This window comes from Dermacentor albipictus, chromosome 10 (assembly GCF_038994185.2).
Source record: "Dermacentor albipictus isolate Rhodes 1998 colony chromosome 10, USDA_Dalb.pri_finalv2, whole genome shotgun sequence".
NCBI lineage: Eukaryota > Metazoa > Arthropoda > Arachnida > Ixodida > Ixodidae > Dermacentor > Dermacentor albipictus.
In genome coordinates, this window is record NC_091830.1 from 100,078,239 (window position 1) to 100,091,555 (window position 13,317).

The 13,317-nt window shown below is 47.5% G+C and overlaps 1 protein-coding gene across 2 annotated transcripts in view; it reads left to right on the forward strand.

Annotated features, from left to right (window-relative positions):
• Nucleotides 1–1,940: 1,940 nt before the first annotated feature.
• nau (myogenic-determination protein nautilus) overlaps nucleotides 1,941–13,317 on the forward strand; it is a 125,351-nt gene continuing 113,974 nt past the window's right edge. For both annotated transcript variants that reach the window (XR_011509022.1, XM_065439791.1), the window contains exon 1: nucleotides 1,941–2,164. Coding sequence is in view for 1 of the 2 variants with exons in the window: in XM_065439791.1 (XP_065295863.1) it covers nucleotides 2,162–2,164 (3 nt within the window). In the remaining variant the exon portion in view is untranslated. The remainder of the gene's footprint in view (nucleotides 2,165–13,317) is intronic.

Sequence of the window (13,317 nt, forward strand, 5' to 3'; positions counted from 1 at the left end):
GTCATTGCCACACGTCTATCCGCTATACCACCCAATACAGTCTCACGACGAGCAAGCTATTCCGCCCGTCCGCGAACAAAACCCCTTAGACATTATTCACAAGCTTCGGCGCAGCGGAGCTGTTACTGCGTACCACTGCAGCACACGCCCAGTACACATACGCGCAAAAACTGTTCTATGCGCTGTGACATTACCAAGCAGAGCACGCAACAAAGATGAAGGCACGCCCCATTCACGGCTACCTGTTGTGGCTTCTGTACAATCGGCCGCAAAATCACGTTCAATCGCTTGTCCGCGGTAGCTCGAGTGGCGCCGATAGACATAATGATGTTCGTAAGTCTGCTACCACCTTGTTGTAAAAATTCGTTCTCAGGTCGGTGGCGGCGACTGCTGTTCAAGTTTTCCGAATCGTCTTACGCTTGCTTTCGGCGTAAGTATGGAAGTTCGCACCTTCGGTACCATTACATATGTGCCTTATGTCGAATGCCGCGCTTGTCTTTGCAGAGGCGGGCATCGCGAGCTTGCAGACGTTAAGAACGCTACTATAGTTGTGAATACACTCTTTTTGTAAGATCTTCCTTATGCGAAAGATTTCCCGAAGTTCGCTTAGTGAATCTCGCACCAAAAAAGCATTTACTTATAGAGACTACTCCTGCCTACCCATTTGCTTTCATTGCACGGAAGAGCATCTGTGGAAGATGCATGACAGTTTTATGCACTGCGGGTAAGTGCTTACACGCCAGCCGCCTCCTATTAGTGGCACGTAAAGTTTTTGCTATCACTGAATTCAGGTGCCTGGAGCTTCCGTCGGCAATTACCAGGCACCACCCTAACTTGTCCGGTCATTGGTCTCTTGCTGTTGTTGATCACCTTTGTTGTTACTTCTGGGAGGAAGACGAGAGACGGGCTCTTGGAGCACACGAAGTGGCAAGAAAAAGCTTCATGCAGTGTGTACAAATATGGCAGGAAATAGCGTATATGTAGCGATAAGAGCGCACCAGATTGGCTGGTGGCGAATCTGTTCGAACAGTGCGCTGTTAAGGCCTTTAATGGCCTTGCCTACGCGGGCTCGCTGGTCTATCGTCGGCCAGAAAAAGGTGGGGCATGTGGTGACGTCACCCGCATCGCATTCCTTCGCGTTAACAAAGATTACGTTGTTGAAGACTGGTGATCCTTCGTTTCACGTGGAGCAAGGTACTTTCGAGTCATTAGTGCGGTGTCCTTCAGCTGTCTAGCCTATAGGGTGGCGCCAGCGGCATGCGGTGAAGCTAATTTACTGCAATAAGTGCTCGTCCAAGGATCTGTAACACAATACTACGCCTTTGCACAGCCTCTCCTCACGTAAAAAAAAATTCAACTGGTCGATTGATTCCGCGGCCACTACGGCTCAAAGATTCCTCTTGTGAAAATGAAGCTAAATGCCAACCAAACACGCAATTTGTAGTAAAAGCCACATTATTATCCGAATACGCTATTTGTTTCAGAGGGGCGCTTGTGTTCGTAATGTACAAAAGAGCTTAATATTTTACTGTTGACCTAAACCTCAAGCCTTTATGGATAACTGTACACTTCAAAATCAATGAATGAGCATTCCAACAAGCTTCTCAACATGTCGGCACGCAATGCCTCTAGTTGATATAGTTGAAGCAAATATTCTTATTACACCTAATTTTTCGTCGTGGTGAAGTCAGTCAAAGCATTGCTAATATCATTTTGTAGTGGCAATATTTCTTCACGTGAGGCTTCCGAATGTGTTCCAACAAAATAACTGCTTAGATACTACAAAGAGAAAGTATTTCTCCACGATGGGTGGCCTCGAACTAGATCTGCGACCGTCCTGGGCCACTTCATCATTCATAATTTGTTTTCATCATTCCCGAGTTCATTGCTTGTCTGAGTTATTTATTTTCAGTGTGACGACGCACAACCGCCGCCTTCTCGCGGGCGAGGCAGTCGGCGTGCCGCGTTCAAACCCTCCGAGGAGGCGGCCGCAGCTTAGTGCCCTCCCAAGGGTCCCACCCCGGAGGGGTGGAACCCGCCCTCGTCTTCTGGGGGAAACTTCTTTCGCGACAGTCCCGCGGCCGGGCGACGTTGAGACGGGAACCGCGGACCGTTCGTCGGCCAAGTGGCGCACGGATACCAGACATCTTCACCGCTTAGCATGGTAAGCAGCAGATAGCGCGTTTCACTCAACATTGCAGTGCCATAAACATAAAGGCCAATGTGAAGGACTGATTCGTCGAAGAATGCGGCATGCTCGAAGAAAAGGCAGCTTTAATTGATCGATTCATTTGCAGCAGTTCCAAAAGGTAATGACGCCAAACCAAGTTTACAGGGGCGTCGTGCCGCAGTAGTATACTGAAGAAATGAGATCCCGTACAAGTGGAGCGAATCTCTGCTTAAGGAAGTTGGGTGGCTTTTATGTCTACGGGCCGCATCAGGTTTCCACAGTAGGTATGCGTTAACCTGGTTTTATTATGTCGTCTTTCGTTTACAAGAGGCTGTGAAGACAGTCCTCGCAGCTGTCGTATGTCACTTAGAGACCTTATATTTCGTCTTGCTAATGTCTTTACCTGGAGCAATTAAATGCGCGTCATGCTCACGTGAACAGTGAACATCACCAACATCGCATGCATGATGCCACCGCGCAACGTACTTGTGTCCGGCACCTCATCTTATAGTACCGGATCCTGTATATTGGCTGTAAGTATTGAAATCAAATTGGTGCAAGTTGTATGCAGTTGAAATTTGCAAGAAAGAAACGTGCGAAACTTTTCTTTTTTTGGCATCACAGCAAAATATATTACGTACATCTGACAGAATTATAGAACAATTGAATGAAATGATCACTCCGAATTCTGCGCTCTTCACTGCGACGTAGACAACCGCGTTTATCATACAGCAGGTAACAGCATACTGATTCATATTATGTTTAATTACAACAATTACAAATCTAGAGAATTTCCCGGGGAATTACAGATGGTTCAAATTAAATAGCATACTCCTACCTACGGCGTGCCTCATACTCAAACAATGATTCGTTCACGTGAAACGACAGAACTAAATTTTTTTAGCTCAGATGAGAATATAAGGTACCCGTGCTGGCTTGGAAGCATCTACTTTTTCCCCAGTGGCCGCTACTTCATTCTGTTACCTGACAAGAGAAATTCTCATCGAACTATTGTCTATTTTCAACTCATGAGCAGATATTACGAAGCCAGAGGGCATTTAGAGTGTTGGCTTGCCTAAGTACTCGTTTCCTTGGCCCATGTAAAGTGTGGCTGGCTGCCTTCTGCGGAAATCATGGACTACCCAATCCCTGTTATGCGTTTTTATTGTTACCGTCAGGAATCTGTAATCGGTGATATGTGGATGCTATTTTCTTATTATGGAATAAATGGCTTACAAGAAGTGGAGTGCCTGAACATTACTATGTCAAGGGGTACGTCTGAAGCATGGCCAATATGCACAAGTGAAAGAGATATACAAAAATGTAACGATTGCTGGAGAATGAGTTCTTGAGGCGTTTTCCTTTTTTATCACAAATGTTAAATGACGACTTCACTGCAAGATTCCGTGCTGTGTTCATTGATTCTATTATTAGCTCTCTTGTTCACTTTTGTTGCTGTTTAATTGTTGTTTTGAAATGATTCTACAACACACACTTTTATTCCCCCTTTGTGTTATGCCCTCCGGGCCCTCAAAGGAACACTTCGGCGTTTATTTTTTACATATTAGGTGACACGATATATAATGGCGAAATTGATATAGCCATTTTCTAATGGCATTAACAGTCCTGTCACTGATATGGTGGTTCATTTGGTTAGATACGAATAAAATATTTCGAATAAGGAATAAACCAGTTACTGAATCGGGTAGGTGCTTCGTATGACGTCACAATCAGTCGACGACGTCAGATCCTCCACAACTGTAATGTAAAGAAGCAGCACGCGCGGTGCTACTGCCAGAAAAGCGAAGCTGACCATGTCTTCTGACGACACGGGGAGCTTTTTGAACTCTTTCAAACAGGACGACGGCGATTTCAGCGAGGCTTTCAGCTATGATATTGCCGCAATAACATGTCAGTTAGGAGCACTTTTGTGAGGTACCCTTCCAAGCGCATCATCGCCAAAGCCCCTAGGGATTACTCATCGCATCGCTGTCAGAAGAATGCCAGCAAGGCCTCGCTCATGGCGATACAGCGCGTGTCCCCCGTGCACGTGCACACGGCAGGGCCCGAATCCCCTCGTCCAATGAGGAACGACGGCGTGGCTTCTGGCCTTCGGGGCGCGTGAAAAATTTGTTCGGCGTGGAGATGCGGTTGACCGTGGAATAGGCTCCCGCTAAATCTTTTTTTTTAATTGTGTGAATGCTTAGTATTGAGTGTCTGGGCACAAGTTCGTGCACATTAAAGCAGTTTGTTTAAGTGTGCTTCATTGAAGAGAGCTACATTTCTGGCGGAGGTGTGGGGTATGATTGGAAGTCCCCAGTTCGTAAGAGAACAGAGCCCCGATCCTCAGCGAGTGGAACCCAGGGAACTGACTCCAGTACACAAGCATACAAGCCGCCGCATCCAAGGAGACCCGCCCGAGTTCGGACCATTTCCTGTTGTTGCAGCAGTGTAAGCAACAGTTACCAGCGACGGTGCAATCTTGACCAGCCCAGTGACACCATGCCAGCTCATCTTGTACCCACCAAGCTCGCCCGAGTCCTTCCACGGCGATAGGTTTGAAGATGTGGAAGACTGGACAGAGCACTTCGAGCGAGTGGCAGATTTCAACGGCTGGGACGAGGCACGGACGCTTCGTAAAGTGTACTTCGCGTTAGAAGAGTCAGCGAGCTCATGGTACGTCAATCATGAAGCGGCGATGTCTTCATGGGAAGAACTTCGGCGACATTTGCTTGCCACGTATGCCAGCACCGATCGGCGAGAGATGGCAGAGCACGCTCTATAAGCCAAAAACCAGCACGCTAACGAGAGTGTCGGCATGTATATCGAGGACACGTCCCGTCTCTTCAAGCGCGCTGAACCAAACACGACCGAAGAAAAGAAATTGCGCCATCTGATGCGTCGCCTACAGAAAGAACTGTTCGCAGGACTCGTCCGCAACCCACCGCGCAGTGTTGCTAGGTTTCGCACCGAAGCGACGACCATAGAGAAGGCACTGCAGCAGCATGCCCATCACTACAATCGTGATGTCACCAGCGCAGCCGCCGATCTCCTGTCAGCAGGCCCAGGCAGTAACACCGAAGCACTAAGGCAACTCGTGCGATCAGTCATAAAGGATGAGCTTCGGAAGCTGCAGCTACCGGAAGCCACGCCGACAGTTTCAAGTCTCTACCCCGCCATTCGAGATGAAGTTCGCCACGTCATTCTGCAGCCAGGACGTGAAGAACCGCCTCTGCATCATGAGCAACCACCTTTGGTACGTCACGTGCCGACATACGCTGATGTGTTATGCCAACCGACCAGGCATAGTGCTCCATTCGCGAACCCCAGCAGCCGCCAGCCGACTCTGCGCAGCGGACCCCTTCTAACAAAGCGGAGGTCACGAAAAAGCGACGTGTGGCGCGCACCCGACCGGATGCCACTCTATTTCCACTGCGGAGAAGCAGGACACCTTTACAGAATGTGCCCATATCGCAGAACAGGTCTTCGTGGTTTTATATAAATGCACCTTGTCCCCATAATGGTGAAAGACCCATCGAAATTCAGGACTACTTGACCAGACAACAGTAACCGCCTGCTTGATACGAACACCAGTCACGACCATCCGCGTCTACACGCTACCGATCACCGAGTCCGCGGCAATCCTCGGTTTCACCAAGGTGTCGTTCACTGAGCCCACGTCAGGAAAACTAGTGCGAGCGACCTGTCGAGGCGAGGCCGCTGACGCTCGAAAAAGCCAAGCTCCTCCGTCAAGTTTACCGAGCAGCCACGAGGACCAGAAGCGGATTAATACCACAAGTGAACAGATAACTTCTTCAGACTTGTGCATTACGATAGACGGTCATGAATTGACTGCTTTAGTTGACACAGGTGCTGATTATTCCGACGCAAGGTATTCACTCACCAAGGAACTGAAAAAACGTTTTGATGCAGTGGAGTGGACCTCAGATACGTATGGCTGGTGGGCACGCAATTACCCCCCTGTGTAGGTTTACAGCGAAAATCGGAATTCGAGATTTTTCTTACGTCGCTGATTTTGCCGTACTACCAGAAAGTTCGAAGGATGTAATACTCGGAATCAACTTTCTTCTAACAAATGGTGCCATGATCAACCCGCAGAATTCTAGTGTGTAATTTTTTGCAAAGCAGGCTATAGACATGCAAGAGTCGGAGGAGCTAGAAGTTGCCTTGCGAGTTACCGACGATGACATAACCACGCCACCGCGATGCAGCATGCTAGTTCGCGTAAGAAACGAAGCATTCGACGAGTCGGAAGGTATAGCGGACATCAACGTGGAGCTACTGTTGAAAAAAAGGTATTTTCGTGGCGCGAGGAATTGTTCAAATACGCGAAGGGTGTGCTGATGTATTGCTGATGAACTTCGGTAGTGAATTTCAGCACGTCGCAAAGAACACAGCCATCGCCTTCCTGCACAGCGCTACTGCAGTCACAGATGTGTGTAGCTTAGCGTCAAGGCCGTCGGCTGTCCAAACTGCGCATGACGCCGTAACGTCAGTTGCGAGCAACCAAAGTCTGTCGCCAGCCCAGAAAGACATGATGGAGGACCTTATAAATTAATTTGCAGAACGTTTGTCCACCTCGTCAACGGTACCGCGCACACCAATTGGCGCACATCGTATAATAATAGACGCAGCGACCAGGCCAGTATACCAACATCCGTACCGAGTGTCACCGGTTGAACGAGAGGTCATAAAGAGTCAGGTGCAAGACGGGCTTGAGGACAATGTCATTCAACGATAGAACAGTCCGTGGGCGTCGCCCGTAGTCCTTGTGAAAAAAAAAAGGACCATACATTGAGATTATGTGTTGATTGCCGGAAAACGAACAGTATGGCCAAGCGTGGTGTAACCCCCTTCCCCGCATTGATGACACGTTGGATCGCCTACGACATGCAAAATTTTTCTCTTTATTAGATCTCAAGAGCGGGTATTGGCAAATTGAAGTAGATGGAAGAGACCGTGAAAATGCTTTCGTAACCCCAGACGTCCTGCACGAGTTCAAAGCGCTTCCATTCAACCTCTGCTGTGCGCCGGCGACGCTCCAGCGCATGATGGACAATGTCCTCTCGGATCTCATATGGCAGCCATGCTTAGTTTACCTAGGCGACGTAGTGGTATTTTCTGCAACATTCGACCAGCATGTCGACAGGCTGCGTTTAGTGCTCCAAGCCATACGCTCGGCAGGCCTAACCATTAAACCGGAAAAGTGCCAGTTTTGATCACGTCATTAGCGCGCAAGGTATTGTTCCGGATCCCGACAACACTGCTTCCGCCACGCGACTTCCAAAGCCGACAAACAAGTAAACAATACGGCGATTCTTGGGACTGTGCGCTAATTATAGCTGATTTGTGGAAAACTTCTTAAAAATTGCCGAACCTCTAACGAAACTTATTAAGCAAGGCGTACCCTTCATATGGAATACTGAACAAGAGGTTGCATTCAATGAATTATAAGAATGATTGCCAGCCCATCCGATCCACGTCCACTTCGACGACACTGCGGACACAGAATTCCACACAGATGCAAGCAATCTCCGTCTCGGCGCGGTTTTAGTTCAGTGGGAAAATGGGGAAGAGAAAGTCATAGCGTATGTTAGCCGCACTCTCTCGAAAGCACTCTCTCGAAAAGGAGTGTTTAGCTGTCATATGGGCCATCAGCAAGTTCCGACCATATTTCTATGGCAGGCCGTTCCGTGCAGTCAGTGATCATCATTCTCTTTGCTGGCTGGCAAACATAAAGGACCCATCTGGACCACTAGCGAGGTGGAGCCTCAGGCTCCAACAATACGACGTTACTGTTGTAGACTGGTCTGGAAGAAAACATAACAATGCTGACTGCTTGTCCCGCTCACCAGTGCAGTCTACTCCTTCAGAAGAAGAAGATTCCCGGTTTCTTACAGCGATGACAGCTTATGAAATCGCCGAGCTTCAATGGGCAGACACAGAATTGCTCCCACTCATCAAGCACCTCGAAGGATACGACGTCCAAGTCCCACGTATGTTTACGAGAGCTTTATCGTCATTTTGCCTCCGAGGTAATGCGCTCTACAAGAGAAACTTTGAACGCAACCAGGAAATATTCTTGCTCGTCGTACCGTCAGCAATTCGACCGGAAATTTTGGTAGCGTGCCATGATGAACCATCGTAGGGTCACCTAGGTGTCAGCCGGACGATCGCCAGAATTCGTCTGAGATACTTCTGGCCTAAATTGTTAGCGACCGTGCAGCATTACAGGAAGACATGTCGCAAATGTCAAAGGCGCAAAACACCACTCGTGAAACCAGCCGGCCTTCTCCAACCCATATACTGAACGAATACTTCATTTCAACAAGTTCTAATGGATCTTCTTGGCCCGTTCCCAACATCATCTTCATGGAAGAGATGGATCGCAGTAGCGACGGATTATTTAACACGATATGCAGGAACTGGCTGCCTTTGAGCGAGGAACGACAGTTGAAGTTGTACACTTCTTCGTTTGTAACATAGTACTGCGACAGCGTGCACCAATGGTCGTGATTACCGATCGAGGAGCAGCCTTCACAGCTGATCTGATGCAGTGTTTGATGAAGATGACAGTCACAGAAAAAATTATCCGACGATTACGATACTCCCTAATGCGAAATTTGAGCGCAGCTCTATACGTGTTTCCATTTCGCGATATCTTGAAGCAAAGAATTTGAGAGAGACATGTAGCAGAGTTGGTAATGGTCGAAAATCTGATCTGCGGATCAAGCGAGCCGGCGTTTATACATGACTCGTCAAAGGTTCCAGTGTGATCGCTGGTGCCGCATGGCTTCCAGAAAGTACTATACAATTCGCATAGCGCATACAATCAGAATAAGAAACAATCTCACACAATAACAACCAAAACAAGCGCGAACGAGACCGACCCAACAGAACCAAACAGGCGCGGGCGAGAGCTGTGGCGCGAGCAGACGATAGTACGAAACGAGCGGATCGGCTGAGACCAGACACGAGTGCGCATCGAGCCGTAAGGAGGGTCCGCATGACACCAGCATCGCGCGCGCACGTCACTGAAGGGGCCGCTCTCATTGGTCTCCGCCATTCGCGGCTCGCGTCCTTCGTCTCCCACTCCAGCGAAGGGGGGCGGAGCTGGTTACGAGGCCGACAACAACGCCGACGACGACGACGACGCGAAACCCAGGAATGGACGCCAAAGAGCTGCGCTCTAAAAGCATTGCATACCATGGCCAAACAAACGGCCTGACAGAACGTCTAAACCGAACCCTGGCCGATGTTCCGTCCATGTATGTCGACCTCGAACATAAGACATGGGACGCAATCTTGCCTTACGCCACTTTCGGCTATAATACGGCTGTAGAGGAGACAACTCAGGATACTTAATTTTAGCTCGTCTATGGCCGCACAGTAACAACCACACTGGATGCTAGGTTGCCAGTAGATGATGGCAACAACCCGTACGACGTCGACGACTTCCTACAACCAGCTGAAGAAGCCCGACAGTTGGCACGGTTCCGTATACGCCAGCAACAACGTAGAGACGCAAGCTACTACAACCTGCACCGCACAGAATTTCAGTAGCACCCAGGCGCCAAGCTCTGGGTATGGACAAGGGTGCGTCGTCACGAACTATGTGAAAAACTCTTTCGCCGGTACTTTGGACCTCACGAAGTTATTCGCCGAGTAGGTGACCTGAATTATGAAGTCATCCCCCATGAACAAGAGCGATCAAAGCGGCACAACCATGCGAAGATCGTGCAGGTATTTCCCATGAAGCCTTACTACGACAGGCAATGAAAACACATCTATAGACCAATTTGTTTCATACGCATCGGTGCTATGCGTTTTCGGAGGGGGATTAATGCCGCAATGAGCTCTCCACATGCCACTTACGAGCACTCTCGTGAAGTACCCTTCCAAGCGCCTCATGGCTAAAGCCTCTAGGGATTACTCATCGCGTCGCCGTTAGAAGAACGCCGGCAACGCCTCGCGCATGGTGATACAGCCTGTGTCTCCCGTGCACGCGCACACGGCAACGCCCGAGTTCCCCCGTCCAATGAGAAGCCACGGCATGGCTCGTGGCCTTCGGGGTGCTTTAAAAGTGCGTTCGCCGTGAACACGCTGTTGACTGCGAATTAGGCTCCCGTTAACTCTTCTTTTAAACTGTTTGAATTCTTAGTATTGAGAGTCCGGGCACAAGTTCGCCCAAAATAAACCAGTTTGTTTAGTGTGCTTCATTGAAGAGTGCTACAATATGAGTGCTGAAGGATCGCCTTTTGCATTGTACCAGCCGCTGCCACACGAGGCAGCTGACATTCACTAGCTGAACGCATTGTATTGTGGAAATACGAAGAGAACCACCGGTTATTACGTCTTTCAAAACGGCGAGAGTCGGCCGTTGTCTCGTAGAAAAAGAAACCAGCTTCACCGTTCGTGGGCAAAGTGCCGGTGTAGTCTCAGACATCACAAACACAGGGTGACCAGTAAATAGTCATACATCCATAGGCATGAGTCGGAACACGCAACTAATCTTTAACATTCATACTCAGGAAAAATAAATCACTTGATGTCGTATCGTTTGGCACAGATAATCAGAGTGCAAAAGAAAACGTATATTCAAAATTTTATTAACATCAGGGGATATCGAAAGATTGACGCAGTTGCCTTTAAGGATCATTAACTGAAATAGAATATATTGCTTGCATTCAGCCTTTTGGCGGCAGCGAGAGGATACGTTTACCTCTGCGAAGTAGGTACGCTCAGCTCGCGTTATTAGAAGCAAATCTGGAGAAGTAATTTGTAACGCATTTAGCAGACACCTAAATGTACCCAATGACTGATTACAAATATCGCAAAAATGAAAGTAGAATATCCTAAAAGTATTTATTTAGAGCGTGATGAGTACGAAGAAATGAAAATAGTGATGTTGGAAACAACATAAGGACGCCACCTTTCTCAGCAGATCTATTGTGGTTATCTGAAATTCTACTTGAGTTACAGACACATACGTGCGAATGGGTAGGTCACCCATCACGATGGCTTAGCGGCTGTGATGTTCCGCTGCTAAGCACGAAGTCGCAGGTACAAATCCCAGCCCAGGTGGCCTCATTACGATAGGGGCAAAATACAAAAATGCCGGCGCCCCATGCATTCGCGGCACGTTAAAGATCCCCTGGTGGTCAAAATTAAATTAGAGTCCGCCTCTACGGCATGCTTCATAATGAAATCGCAGTTTTGGCACGTAAAAGCCCAAAATTCAATTCAATTCAAATGGGCAGGTCATGTTTTGTAACGATCAAAATAGTTGCATAAAGTAATGAATAACCACGAGAGAGAGAGAGAGAGAGAGACCAAAGGGAAGAAAAGACGGGGAGTTTAGTCAGCATTCACATTACTGTGTGAATTTTTCTCGTTCTTCTTTCACTTCTTTATCCTTTTGTTCCCTTTATTCCTTTCTCCAGCACAGGGTAGCCAGTGTAAGTACCGGCTGGCTACCCTGTGCTGGAGAAACGAATAAAGGGGATAAAAGGAGAAAGAAGAGAAAGAAGAAAGGGAAAAATTCACACAGTAATGTGAATAACCAGAAAAAAATAATAAAAGCAGTATATTGTGGCTGAGTTGGTGTTCATAACGAAAATTTGATGACATTGAGTGGACTCAGTTGGTGGAAAACAAATGCAAATAGAGCTTTTCATTGCGTTATCACATCGTGTGTTTATATACAAGAGGGGGCATGCGCAGAAATTGAAAGGCAGTCACAAGGGGTATTCTAACAGCAAGTCGTTGTACTAAGAACATGCACTGTAAAAAAAATTTCTTCAGTTTACGGTCAAAGCTGCAGGTAAAACGTTGCCGGACACTTTTCCGTTAAATGAAAAACGGTGTTTCCGTAGAACGGACAGGCCGTAAAAATTATTTCCGTTAAATGGAAAATGGTGTTTCCGTAGAACGGACAGGCCGTAAAAATGTTTCCGTTAAATGGAAAACGGTGAGCTCCGTAGTTGTGATCACAGAATTGACCGTATTTTGCAAATAAGAAAAACGGTGAGTTCCGTAAAACGGAAATGCTGTAAATTGAGCCCCGTACTTGTGATTATAGTACATGACCGTACTTTGGTAATGAAGAAACGGGGACTTGAATGCTCGTGTTCTCGAGGCAAATTGTTTCGTTCATTGGAATAAGTTATTTTGGGCAATGAACCACCCAAGTCGTACATTACAACGTGGATAACTTGCAACATCATTTAAGATATAGCAGGAAATGGGGCAGAAATCATAGCACACAGGAAATACACCAGACAGAATGTGCTGTGTTTGCATGTTTCCTTCTAGTGTCATTGTTTTCTACACCGCTTATTCTTCGTGTCAGTGTTGTCATGTTGCACTTGGGTTCTACACCCAACATGTACACAGCATACATACAGATTTGTGTTCGAGAAACAACAAGCCACTTGAATCTGAAAAAACCTGTGTTTATTCTGCTTTACTGAAAAAAGCAGGGTGTGAGACCGGACTAGTTGGTATTCCATGCTGAAGTGATCAGCGCAAGAGTGAACGCAGGACACTAAAAAGGTGACAAGAACAGGTGCGAACTTCCAGTTGGTGTTTATTACGAAAAGGCATGTATATATACTCTTGTGCACTTGATCATAATCAGTTACAAGAGCGCACTAAGGCCGCCCCGCGGCCTAAGGCGGCCTCCCACATACAGACCCCAGGTATGCAAATTCTTTAATGTCAACGCTAGGGATAATTTGCTAATGCAGTTGCCTTATGAGTTATCTGCCCCCTCAATGATGGGCCTAGTGCTTTCTTGTGTGTTGCTTGCTATTATTTCTGTTTTTTCAGAGTGCATGACATTTACATTGGGAGGTGTGGATTCCAAGGAAACCCTCTCGCCCTTTTGTACTTTCGTATTACGTTCCTGTAGTCTCATATTTAGGCACCTTCCCGTTTGCCCCATGTAACGCTGCCCACAGAAAAGAGGTGTGCTATTCACTACTCCCCCTGAGCATTTCGACGAAACCTTTTCTGTGAGCAATGTTGAATGAAATTGATTGTCTGCTGACAGGGCTGGTTTTGGCACATAACTGAGATAACTTGTTGGGTGCGGGAAAAACGACCGAAACTCCCGCTCTTTCGCC